The sequence below is a fragment of the Pecten maximus genome, chromosome 1, assembly GCF_902652985.1.
Source record: "Pecten maximus chromosome 1, xPecMax1.1, whole genome shotgun sequence".
Classification (NCBI taxonomy): Eukaryota; Metazoa; Mollusca; class Bivalvia; order Pectinida; family Pectinidae; genus Pecten; species Pecten maximus.
Genome location: NC_047015.1, coordinates 49,728,567 through 49,742,967, shown reverse-complemented (window position 1 = coordinate 49,742,967; position 14,401 = coordinate 49,728,567). Strand labels below are relative to the sequence as shown.

The 14,401-nt window shown below is 38.5% G+C and overlaps 1 protein-coding gene and 1 long non-coding RNA gene across 2 annotated transcripts in view; one reads left to right on the top strand and one right to left on the bottom strand.

Moving 5' to 3' along the window:
- Positions 1-233: 233 nt before the first annotated feature.
- Positions 234-13,101, bottom strand: LOC117336902 (interferon-induced protein 44-like). The gene is made up of 6 exons (XM_033897666.1): positions 13,014-13,101; positions 8,811-9,052; positions 5,619-5,816; positions 4,508-4,654; positions 1,422-1,593; positions 234-1,107 (listed from the first exon to the last, which is right to left on the bottom strand). The coding sequence occupies exons 2-6, from the start codon at positions 8,910-8,912 to the stop codon at positions 791-793; spliced, it is 936 nt and encodes a 311-aa protein (XP_033753557.1). The 5' UTR covers positions 8,913-9,052; positions 13,014-13,101; the 3' UTR covers positions 234-790.
- LOC117336909 overlaps positions 4,171-14,401 on the top strand; it is a 28,004-nt gene continuing 17,773 nt past the window's right edge. Inside the window, exon 1 of the long non-coding RNA XR_004534699.1 lies at positions 4,171-4,278. This is a non-coding gene — a long non-coding RNA (uncharacterized LOC117336909). The remainder of the gene's footprint in view (positions 4,279-14,401) is intronic.

The following is a 14,401-nucleotide window of genomic DNA, read 5'->3' as shown; positions in this document are numbered from 1 at the left end:
ATTTCGGAAACAAAAAAAAACGCAGAAAATTCGATATTTTTTCAAATTTTGTCGTAGTTTGTAGCTACATCAATTTAACATGCTCGACTAACCTTAAGGGGACGTCCCAAACATAAGTCACGTGCGTTTTACCGATAAAAGACATAAGTTTACCTCCGTATATTTCTGAGATCATCTGTTCTGTGAGACATAAGTGCCTTTGGTTTCAAATTAGCTAATTCTCGAATTTTCTATTTTTTACTAGGATGTTCGAACGATCTTCCGAAGATCTCGAACGGAAGCTGAATACCTTTCTGTATATAGTACATATCGAGGATGATTTTAACTCTGGTGTTAATTAACAGATACAAGCGCCTAGCTGTATCCATCCTTTACATTTCATCCTTTATTTCTAGGAGTTTTTATGTTCACCAGGGCAACATAATGAAGATGCTTACCTTCATTATGACATGTTGGATCATCGAAAAATATACAAGTGGATTAAATATTTAAGAATAATAGAATTCCGATTATACTCAAATACAGACTTTTTTTCTTCAGCGATAGATACCCCATACGTTCTATAGCAAATAAATGTAAATCAAAATGATAATAAATTCCCTACAAAGGGAATGTGGTGGGATATGAAAACAATGGATTTTTTCTAGTCGAGAGCCTCATGGTATTATGCCTTTGTTAAAGACTGACGAAACTGATAAATACGGTTTAGTAAAAGAGGCTAAGATCTTTTGGTTTTAGCCCACGTACAGTGTAGCTTGGCCGCAAATGTCCAACACATATTTCTCTAATTTTATTTAGATTCAGCGATTCTGACTTGAGCTCCATTTTCAGCCTCAATCTCATCCAGCTTGTTGTAGAGGAAGTCGTCGACAAAGTTGAGGATTCGCTTGAGGCTCATAAGTGATAGGATGTTGATGTTTTGATCTAGCTCGACCTCGCGATGGTAGTTTTTAACAGGAAGTACTTGGGACTGTGGTAGTCCCATCATCATGGCAACCTTCTCCACACACTCTTTCACCGCTCCACTGAAGAACACTTTACTGACGTCATCTGATATTTCCTCACATATTTTGTCTATGTTAGTCAACAGAACAGCCTGCGGTATACCTGCGAGGAAATAAACGTCAGCCATGCATTTTTTTATATTCTGTTCAATTTCAAATCAGGTCGTGCCTCACTCGGAACTCCTCGGATGTGACTACGCAACATCTGTGTAGCACAGCTGAGGAGTTCCGATTGGTTGTGCCCGCAACATATCATAATAGTGCTTATCATAAAATGACATAGTTGCAATATACAAAATGATATTTATCTTTTATTTCTATTGGATTTTTTGTTTCTTGTTTTTATTGTTTTTAATATAATTTTATATTTTACTTATCTATTCATACCAAGAAATAAAAAAGCATTCAACGTCTTACCTCTTTGGTTCATCCGTGTCTGCAATGACTTGAACCGTTCCATCACTTTCTGTGGGAGGACGTCTACAGAACTAGCGTCCAGGATAAAAGCCACACAATGGATTTTATCTGACAGCGTGGGGTTCTTAATGAATCCTATGGCGTCAGGCGAAAGAGGAAGGGCCGGGTTGAACTGACAAGCAATAAAATATATAACTCTAATGTTTAAAAGAAACTACCAAGTATAACAACAGAATATGTTGCTTTGATATATGAGAGAACTTCATGGTAAAAGTAAATGTATGGATAATATTCACGTTACGAGAAAAATGTGTTTTAGCACATTTGCCTCTTTCGGCATGAAGTGTGATACAAATTCTAGCTCCTGCTACAACGTCACCACATCTGGCTACAACGTCACCACATCTGGATACAACGTCACCTCATCTGGCTACAACGTCACCACATCTGGATACAACGTCACCACATCTGGCTACAACGTCACCACATCTGGATACAACGTCACCACATCTGGCTACAACGTCACTACATCTGGCTACAACGTCACTTCATCTGGCTACAACGTCACCACATCTGGATACAACGTCACCACATCTGGCTACAACGTCACCACATCTGGATACAACGTCACAACATCTAGCTACAACGTCACCACATCTGGATACAACGTCACCACATCTGGATACTACGTCACAACATCTGGATACAACGTCACCGCATCTGGATACAACGTCACAATATCTGGATACAATGTCACCACATCTGGATACAACGTCACAACATCTAGCTACAACGTCACCACATCTGGATACAACGTCACCACATCTGGCTACAACGTCACCACATCTGGCTACAACGTCACCACATCCGGCTACAACGTCACCACATCTGGCTACAACGTCACCACATGTGGCTACAACGTCACCACATCTGGATAAAACGTCACCACATTAGGCTACAACGTCACCACATCTGGATACAACGTCACTACATCTGGATACAACGTCACCACATCTGGCTGCGTCACCACATCTGGCTACAACGTCACCACATCTGGCTACAACGTCACCATATCTGGCTACAACGTCACCACATGTGGATACAACGTCACCACATGTGGATACAACGTCACTACATCTGGCTACAACGTCACCAAATCTGGCTACAACGTCACCACATATGGCTACAAAGTCACCACATCTGGCTACAACGTCACCACATTTGGATACAACGTCACAACATCTGGCTACAACGTCACCACATCTGGCTACAACGTCACCACATCTGGCTACAACGTCACCACATCTGGCTACAACGTCACCACATGTGGATACAACGTCACCACATCTGGATACAACGACCACCACATCTGGATACAACGTCATCACATCTGGCTACAACGTCACCACATCTGGATACAACGTCGACACATCTGGCAACGTCACCACATCTGGCTACAACGTCACCACATCTGGCTACAACGTCACCACATCTGGATACAACGTCACCACATGTGGATACAACGTCACCAACTCTGGATACAACGTCACTACATCTGGCTACAACCTCACCACATCTGGCTACAACGTCACCACATCTGGCTACAACGTCACCACATGTGGCTACAACGTCACCACATCTGGCTACGTCACCACATGTGGCTACAACGTCACCACATCTGGATACAACGTCACCACATCTGGCTACAACGTCACCACATGTGGCTACAACGTCACCACATCTGGATAGAACGTCACCACATTAGGCTACAACGTCACCACATCTGGATACAACGTCACTACATCTGGATACAACGTCACCACATCTGGCTACGTCACCACATCTGGCTACAACGTCACCACATCTGGCTACAACGTCACCACATCTGGCTACAACGTCACCACATGTGGATACAACGTCACCACATCTGGATACAACGTCACTACATCTGGCTACAACGTCACCAAATCTGGCTACAACGTCACCACATCTGGCTACAAAGTCACCACATCTGGCTACAACGTCACCACATCTGGATACAACGTCACAACATCTGGCTACAACGTCACCACATCTGGCTACAACGTCACCACATCTGGCTACAACGTCACCACATCTGGCTACAACGTCACCACATGTGGATACAACGTCACCACATCTGGATACAACGACCACCACATCTGGATACAACGTCATCACATCTGGCTACAACGTCACCACATCTGGATACAACGTCGACACATCTGGCTACAACGTCACCACATCTGGCTACAACGTCACCACATCTGGCTACAACGTCACCACATCTGGATACAACGTCACCACATGTGGATACAACGTCACCAACTCTGGATACAACGTCACTACATCTGGCTACAACCTCACCACATCTGGCTACAACGTCACCACATCTGGCTACAACGTCACCACATGTGGCTACAACGTCACCACATCTGGCTACAACGTCACCACATCTGGATACAACGTCATCACATCTGGCTACAACGTCACCACATCTGGATACAACGTCACAACATCTGGCTACAACGTCACCATATCTGGCTACAACGTCACCACATCTGGCTACAACGTCACCACATCTCGATACAACGTCACCACATCTGGCTACAACGTCACCACATCTGGATACAACGTCACCACATCTGGATACAACGTCACCACATCTGGCTACAACGTCACCACATCTGGATACAACGTCACCACATCTGGCTACAACGTCACCACATCTGGATACAACGTCACCACATCTGGCTACAACGTCACCACATCTGGCTAGCAACGTCACCACATCTGGCTGCAACGTCACCACATCTGGCACACCCTCTCGGATGTTATGGTAGGCGCTACATTGAGAAGCTAAATACTAGTTCTACATAAAGTTCCGTACTTACTTTCCATCGTCCTAGTCAGAATTACATCTATAGACAACCAATGAATTCGATATCGTATATAGATATTAATTCTTGTATAGCAGGAATTTGCTTTCCTGATTTTGAGATGCAGTGACAAAGTAATGCTTAATCAAAATATGTATACAATCGAAACATTTGAAAATATATTGTCACCTTGTATTTATCGGGCACATGACCGTCAAGTAGATAATTGAATTCCTGGTCATCAAGGCTTTGGTCTTCTTCTATACCACGTGTGTCGCATAACCGGAAGTTGAGAGGTTTTCCAGCATATCCCGCTCTGACTTGATACATCCGGTACTGTGACATAATAGAATAATTATTTCAAAAAAAAAAAAAAAAAAAAACATTACTCAAATAAGCAAGGTGGCTATATGTCTTCTTGTAGCATTATTCTTGTTTTTATTTGTTTGTTTACAAGCCGACATCATATAATATACCTCTAGCATCAACAGAATGTAATCAGAGAACGTTGTATGAGGATTATGAATAAAAGTAAATCGATGATTTGATGCTATCAGAAAGGGATAATCATTTGGACAACAGCATATATGATCGACAGTTCATTCGCACAGTGAAATTAGCACAGGATTTCAATTTCAATCAATATTTTGGCATATCTTTAAGGATTCACATGAGTCAAATAGGCTAAAGACTTTAAATAACTTTTTAATAACAAAGGGGTCCAATGACCTGGTACTGGGTATGAAGCATGCTGGAGGGAAGAACTACAAAGTTCCTTCAAATGAATGACCTTGACCTATATTCAAAGTAACGGGGGTAAAATAGGCTAAATATTTCAAATAACAACTTCATATCAACCAGAAGACAAGATACCCGACATTGTGCTAGTATGATGTTGGGATGAAAGGCTTTGAGTTTTCTTTAAATCAAAGAAAAGTGTACTTAAATTTTTAAAGAACGGTTCTCGACGACCAGGAGACGCAGATATTTGATGAATGAAAGTATAGTGGTAGTCAGCTTAGTATCTGCATTAATGATCTAGAACAACTTCAATGTCGTATCAGAAGCACGTGAGCCATACAGGCGCATTGGACCTTTTGTTGTTTTTATTCCGAATTTGCATGTACAACATGCATATTTTAGTTCAATAGTTTCCAGCTTATATAAATTCTTAAACTTAAAATCATAACTTACCATACATGGCCTTGATCAATACCATTATATGATGGCTCCATAGGCAAAATTTCACAAAATACTGATGGAATATATCTGAAGAGAATATCAATGACTATATACTCACAGAGGTGGTTAAACTATGTTCAGCACTGCCTGCATTGGCCTGAATACTTAGACGGCCCCTGAAGATTGAGTTGATGGTGTTAAAGAAGCTAGACTTTCCAGCCCCGACCTGTCCAACCAGTAGGATTCTCGCCTGCTTGATATCCGTTCCGGTTAACGGTTTATAAGATACCACTTTATCCTTTAGTTCTTCCTCAAACTGAACAAAGGGAATAAAACAATGCATCAGAAATTTGAAAAAGAAATGTTAATTGTTTGCAAAATTAAAAATAAATTGAAGACATTGGTGACTTGAAATAAGAAAACAATGTCATTAGAACAAAGCATTGATGCATAGACAATTGACAAAGACAAATATAAGATGGCCGTGTTGATGTATCTCAAACTAAAAGTTTAAAAAAAAAACAAACAACAAACAATTAAAAACAAACAAAAAACAAACAAAAAAACAAATTACAAAAGTAGGCCAAGAATAGGTAATGTTTACCTACAGAGATACAGATGTAGTATTTCAAATCTTGCCAACGTACACAACCATGTTGTCAAAACGGAAATAGCAGCTAGGTGTCTAGTTAATGTGCCTAGCTTTTGTGTCAGGTATGTCTATATATGTGTATGGCTAGATGACTAGCTATGTGTTTGGCTAGATGACTAGCTATGTGTCTGACTAGATGACTATATGTGTATGACTAGATGACCAGCTATGTGTCTGGCTAGATGAGTAGCTATGTGTATGGCTAGATGACTAGCTATGTGTTTGGCTAGATGACTAGCTATGTGTATGGCTAGATGACTAGCTATGTGTTTGGCTAGATGACTAGCTATGTGTATGGCTAGATGACTAGCTATGTGTCTGGCTAGATGACTAGTTATGTGTCTGACTAGATGACTATATATGTGTCTGGCTAGATGACTAGCTATGTGCCTGGCTAGATGACTAGCTATATGTCTGGCTAGATTACTATCTATGAGTCTGACTAGATGACTAGCTATGTGTCTGGCTAGATGAAGAACTATGTGTCTGGCTAGATGACTAGTTATGTGTCTGTCTTGATGACTAGCTCTGTCTGGCTAGATAACTAGCTATGTGCCTGGCTAGATGAAGAACTATGTGTCTGGCTAGATGACTAGCTATGTGTCTGGCTAGATGACTAGCTATGTGTCTGGCTAGATGACTAGCTTTGTGTCTGACTAGATGAAGAACTATGTGTCTGGCTAGATGACTAGCTATGTGTCTGGCTAGATGACTAGCTATGTGTCTGGCTAGATGACTAGCTTTGTGTCTGACTAGATGAAGAACTATGTGTCTGGCTAGATGACTAGCTTTGTGTCTGACTAGATGACTATATATGTGTATGACTAGATGACTAGCTATGTGTCTGTCTAGATGACTAGCTATGTATCCGGCTAGATGACTAGCTATGTATCTGGCTAGATGACTAGCTATGACCTATGTGTCTGGCTAGATGACTATATATGTGTATGACTAGATGACTATCTATGTGCCTGGCTAGATGAAGAACTATGTGTCTGGCTAGATGACTAGCTATGTGTCTGGCTAGATGACTAGCTATGTGTCTGGCTAGATGAAGAACTATGTGTCTTTCTAGATGACTAGCTTTGTGTCTGACTAGATGACTATATATGTGTATGACTAGATGACTAGCTATGTGTCTGTCTAGATGACTAGCTATGTATCTGGCTAGATGACTAGCTATGTATCTGGCTAGATGACTAGCTATGACCTATGTGTTTGGCTAGATGACTATATATGTGTATGACTAGATGACTATCTAAGTGTCTGGCTAGATGACTAGTTATGTATCTGGCTAGATGACTAGCTATGTGTTTGGCTAGATGAATAGCTATGTGTATTGCTAGATGACTAGCTATGTGTTTGGCTAGATGGAAAGCTATGTGTATGACTAGATGACTAGCTATGTGTCTAGCTAGATGACTAGCTATGTGTATGGCTAGATGACTAGCTATGTGTTTGGCTAGATGACTAGTTATGTGTCTGGCTAGATGAAGAACTATGTGTATGGCTAGATGACTAGCTATGTGTCTGGCTAGATGACTAGTTATGTTTCTGACTAGATGACTATATATGTGTCTGGCTAGATGACTAGCTATGTGCCTGGCTTTTGTGTCAGTTATGTCTATATCTGTGTATGGCTAGATGACTAGCTATGTGTTTGGCTAGATGACTAGCTATGTGTCTGACTAGATGACTATATATGTGTCTGGCTAGTTGACTAGCTATGTGCCTGGCTAGATTACTAGCTATATGTCTGGCTAGATTACTATCTATGAGTCTGACTAGATGACTAGCTATGTGTCTGACTAGATGACTAGCTATGTGTCTGGTTAGGTGAGTAGCTAAGTGTCTGGCTAGATGACAAGCTATGTATGGCTAGATGACTAGATATGTGCCTGGCTAGATGACTAGCTATGTGTCTGGCTAGATGACTAGCTATGTGTCTGACTAGATGACTATATATGTGTATGACTAGATGACTAGCTATGTGTCTGTCTAGATGACTAGCTATGTATCTGGCTAGATGACTAGCTATGTATCTGGCTAGATGACTAGCTATGACCTATGTGTCTGGCTAGATGACTAATATGTGTATGACTAGATGACTATCTAAGTGTCTGGCTAGATGACTAGTTATGTATCTGGCTAGATGACTAGCTATGACCTATGTGTCTGGCTAGATGACTAGTTATGTGCCTGGCTAGATGACTATCTATGTGTCTGGCAATGTGCCTAGTTATGTGCTTTGCTAAGTGTCATAGGCATGTATCTAGCTAGGTTTCTAACTACATGTCTGGCCTTTTATCAGGTATATGTAAGGGCATGTGTCTGGCTATGTATCTACATGCACGCGCGCACGCACAATCTTTTTGTCATATTCCTATGAAACGAAAAAGAATATTGACATCAATGTTTATAATTATTTTCTGAAACTGTTCTTTCAAAGTTTAAAACCAAGTTTTATGTACATTTTTATTTATTTGATAAGGGTTTATTTTGACAAATCAATACGCAACGACAATGGTCGTATTGTGGCGTTACGTTTTTTTTTTTTATTTAAGATTTTGTTTTTGTTTTTGTTTTCACTTTAGGAAAAAAAATCAACCAATCAGAATGCTGCATTCTGCATACAAACAATAGAAAATTTCAACATACGGTAGAATTCCAGTCAATATTACAAATCCACGGCTTCGAGAGTGATTCATTTGCTTTCTTTTGACTTTGTAGAAGTGCTTCTTCCTCCATCAGCTCCTCCATGGTTTTTAAGAGTAACTCGTTTGCCTTCTTTTGTTTTTCCAATAGAGCTTCTTCCTTTTGCAGCTCCGTTCTGGTTTTCTCGAGTAACTGATTTGCTTCCTTTGTCTTTTCAAGCAGTTCTTCTTCCTCCCTGGTGAGCTCTGTATGCAAAATGAGAATGTAACAAAGGTATAAATGGGTAATAACATCAACATTTCGGTTTTATGTGCATTAAAGTTACAGTTCCACCACCTTTGAAGAAATATTTTGGTTAAAACTGAAATTCTAAAAAAAAAACTTCAAAAGAAAGGACTGAAGCCATGCTTATACCACCACAATATGTGCGGATTTACTATGATAGCACGTTAAAGAAATCTGACGAATAGGGATTAATACTCCAGAGAGCAGAAACATTTTATGCCTAAAATCTTCTAAGGAGTATCCCTTTGGCATATCGTATGTTTACATAGGCCAATATTTTCATACAGTCGTTTAGTTTTGTCCGAAAACCTACAGCCCCAGCAGAATTAAAAGAATGTCAATCGCCATTAATGCTTTTCCGAAAAAAAAATCCAGGTTGATATTTATACGAAAATATCGCTATGAATTAGTGAACCTGCAGATGAAATACAGGTTGCCTCTAGATAGGGTTTCTAGGGGGGAACATTTGAACAAGTAGCCTATATGCGCAATATACAAAAGCAATAGTATAGTCATTCGTGTCCTGAATTATACAGAGTTTAAAATCAACGAGATTAAACAAAAGGAAATATAGATATCAATCAGTGAACAATAAGATATAAGAATATTTTTTTAAAGAAGGGAGTATGAAAGAATATTGAACAAAATGTTTATTGAGTTAAACAATACTGAGGATTTTGTTTTTCGGTGACCAACCTACCTAAAATATTAACTAGACTGACTATATCTGATAACATAAACATGTCATTGCCGTAAGTCCGCATAGCTCATATGGTAGAACCATCGCTTTGTAACCCAAAAGTTTGGAGTTCGAATCACCAAAATGTACCTTTTTCATATTTTGTTATGTTTCTTAATAACATTTATTTTTTCTTTATCGTATTTTAAAGATATTTGCAACATTAAATGCATATCTACTATAAAATATTTAGTATAAAGATAAAAATGTTGTGATACTAAATTTTCACTGGGATAAAAAAAAGAGTAAAACCTTAACCGCCTTACCCCATATCATACAAAGTAAAATGTAAATGAATTGCAGCGTCGACAACAGGCAGACATGGATGGGAAGTGTAAAATTCATATTAAACATGTCAATTTTACTTTATTTCATATGGTATTGATTGAGTACATACATTGTAATCCGTTCACAAAGTACAGCGCGCCAATGGACCATGACGATCTATATTGGTAGTGTGGGAATCACTGGGGTCACGTGATATTTTACCTGTATTTTTAGCCCAGACTATCGCTGTACGTAGCCTAGGTCAGGACAAGCGGGAAACGACCATACAATGTACCTCTTTACGCTAATTACGCAGAGTCCTTTTGATCGCGAACATTTTCCCCTCGCGTTTTATTTGATATCTAAAGCCAGTTAGGGTCACAGCGAAAAAATATATTATGTCGTAATAACGACATAGTATCTCGTAATAACGACTTAGCTATGTCGTAATAACGACATAGTATCTCGTAATAACGACTTAGCTATGTCGTAATAACGGCTTAGCTATGTCGTAATAACGACTTAGTATCTCGTAATAACGACTTAGCTATGTCGTAATAACGACTTAGTATCTCGTAATAACGACTTAGCTATATACAAGTCATCTGTTGGGACATGTGACTTCATTGGATTGATCAGTTTCAGCTTTTGATTGCTTATTATCAGAAAATGTTGCACATAACTTTTTTCAAATCCCATTTTAATTTATTTGTACATTCTAATGTAGTAGAATCTAGTCCTTGTGCATTTTACTGTTTGGGACTGACCAGAATCACAATATCGCCACCAAGTGGCCATTTCGGGTTTTTAAGAGTACACAAAAACTGGTAATGTTAAACTGGACTCTACAAGTTTGGTACATTATATGCATACATTAAAAGTCCATCTTGGAATATTGGAGCGCAGTGTAAAATATGGCTTAGTAAGTCATTTAGTATCTAAATAGTATATACGTTGTTGACATTTTGGCAAGGAACAATTTGAAAGATCATAATTGGTGAGAGGTAAAGGTGAAGCTCTTTGTTCCAGTGCCACTTTCAGACAAGATTTTAGGTTGCCCTTTGTCCATCGTTTTCCTTTGTGCGTTTGTAAACAATTTACCTGCGACAAAATTCGATAAATGTTCAACCAAAACTGTGAAATATGTGGTCCTCACCACTCGGAAGCCTGAGAGGCGGGGCCAGAAAAGGTCAAAATGACGTATATTTCAAAAATCTGCTTCTCAACTCCGAAACATGATAGAATATAGATGGTCCAACGTCCATCAAGTTAAAAACAATCATTTGTACAAACTTGTTATGACAAAAAATGTAACTACATTTTTGTATTGTGTTCCTTATTTCTTTCAAAATGTAACAGTTAGTTACTGTAGCATCAACTTGATCGGTTTAATGCAAACATCGTTGAATTTGTAAAATGTTTACACACTAATAGCTACAACCACTTGACTCGAGCAAACATTTTGTGAAACGGCTCTTACTCATTGAACATGGATTGAGTAATGCAACAATGAGACCGGTGTTTGGGACTCACGATGAATGCACTTGACTATAAAGTGATTGAACTATCATTGTTTAAATTTACGTGAAATCAACGAAATGATTAAAAGTAAGAAATACATGTTAGCTTGATGTTCATTATTGGTATTGCTAAGTATCATCCGATTAAAGATATATGTCCATGGGATTGCGTACTTCAATAAGTTTGTACTATGGTGTTCATGGTAAGCACACTCAGAAATGAGTAGAACGAACATATTGCAACTGTTGAGACATGAATTCTGCTTAGCACCGACACCAGTGTTACTCATCACCTACTATTTCGATGGTTTTACACAGCAGGTGTATTAAAATAGATTATACGTACAGCCATAAATATGAGTGTCAAGGTATTATCATTGTCGGTAAGTATTTCATGGTCCTCATTAAACCAAGACGGTCACGAAGACCCGAAGTTTTTAACCTGTTACCTGTATCTTAATGTTTTGACTTTTTGTATAGCAAGTCAAGTTGTCATCCAATAATCAACCAAATCACTGCATTTCAATCAAACTTCACCGATCTAAATTTTATCGAATTTTTGTTGTATGCATATTGATACATTAAAAAAACTACGTATCTAAATGTAAACTATGTTTATCTTGTTCAGTTATTACGCGAATATTTTGTTAATATGTTTAAATGAAAGCATTATTAGACATACATACATACATTTGTTCATGTATGCTCGATATGTGAACGGCCATGTGTGTAGTTTATGTGCAGTGCACGTTGTTATACAGATATAGTAGCCTCGTTCTCGGCTCCGTGACAAATCTCGCGATAAATATTTTTATACACTGATGTCTCAAGGACTCCCCCGGTCAAGCGTCCAGGCCAGTGGTCATTTTAATGTTAGGAGAGAGTGAATGAGCATCTTGGATTGCTATTAATACATGTGTGCAACTAGAATTTTAGATTGTATGGGAGTACGTTGCTTTAACCCCAGTCGTTGTTGATCTGTTGTATATTTGTACACGCAATAATACCACACATGACTTGCTCCAAGTTAAGACATAGCTAAGTCGTTATCACGACATAGCTAAGTCGTTATTACGAGATACTAAGTCGTTATTACGACATGGCTAAGTCGTTATTACGAGATACTAAGTCCTTATTACGACATAGCTTAGTCGTTATTACGAGATATTATGTCGTTATTACGACATAAAATATTTTTTCGCTGTGACCCTAACTGGCTTCCGTAGATATCAGTTTGCCTAATCTCGAACAACAAATGGGTAGATCGATCGTAAAAATTACCCCCACGCGTAGGGTTTACATATCGAAATCGCGAAAGTGTGACAAGCATATTTTCACCTATCCAGCTGTTTGTTTATTTGTACATATGTTATACAGTTTATAATGCTACAATACCTGTTTACTTCCGTGTTTTGATACCACCTCGGTGTCAATAATAGAGTAGGGTCTGTAAGCCTACATCCCCGCCTGTACATGTCTCTGTCTGTACCGGAAGGACCCAACTGTACCGGGGTGCATTCGATACAACATGTACTGTGACGTCTATACAGGCTTTTGTTACACATTAAGTGTTATTTAAAGACGAATGGCAATATCACAACTGTTCCTCTCAACATTACATCATTATTATTATTATCATAAATACAGGTACTGATCTTGACCGGTACGGTCCGGGATGTAAATTAAAGTTGTATTATATCATAAATACAGGTACTTATGTTGACCGGTACGGTCGGGGATGTATATTAAAGATGTATATTATCATTAATACAGGTACTAATGCTAACCGATACAGCCAGGGATGTAAATTAAAGTTGTATTATATCATAAATACAGGTACTGGTGTTGACCGGTACAGTCAGGGATGTAAATTAAAGCTGTATATTATCATAAATACAGGTTCCAATGTTCACCGATACAGTCAGGGATGTAAATACAAGCTGTAATATATCTTTAATACATGTACTAATGCTGACCGGTACAGTCAGGGATGTAAATTAAAGTTGTATTTTATCATTAATACAGGTACTAATATTGACCGGTACAGTCAGGGATGTAAATTAAAGTTGTATTTTATCATTAATACAGGTACTAATATTGACCGGTACAGTCAGGGATGTAAATTCAAGCTGTAATATATCTTTAATACATGTACTAATGCTGACCGGTACAGTCAGGGATGTAAATTAAAGTTGTATTTTATCATTAATACAGGTACTAATATTGACCGGTACAGTCAGGGATGTAAATTCAAGCTGTAATATATCTTTGATACAGGTACTAATGCTGACCGATACAGTCAGGGATGTAAATTAAAGTTGTATTATATCTTAAATGCAGGTACTGGTGTTGACCGGTACAGCAGGGATGTAAATTAAAGCTGTATATTATCATAAATACAGGTACCAATGTTCACCGATACAGTCAGGGATGTAAATACAAGCTGTAATATATCTTTAATACATGTACTAATGCTGACCGGTACAGTCAGGGATGTAAATTAAAGTTGTATTATATCATAAATACAGGTACTAATATTGACCGGTACAGTCAGGGATGTAAATTCAAGCTGTAATATATCTTTAATACATGTACTAATGCTGACCGGTACAGTCAGGGATGTAAATTAAAGTTGTATTTTATCATTAATACAGGTACTAATATTGACCGGTACAGTCAGGGATGTAAATTAAAGTTGTAGTATATCATAAATACAGGTACTAATATTGACCGGTACAGTCAGGGATGTAAATTCAAGCTGTAATATATCTTTAATACATGTA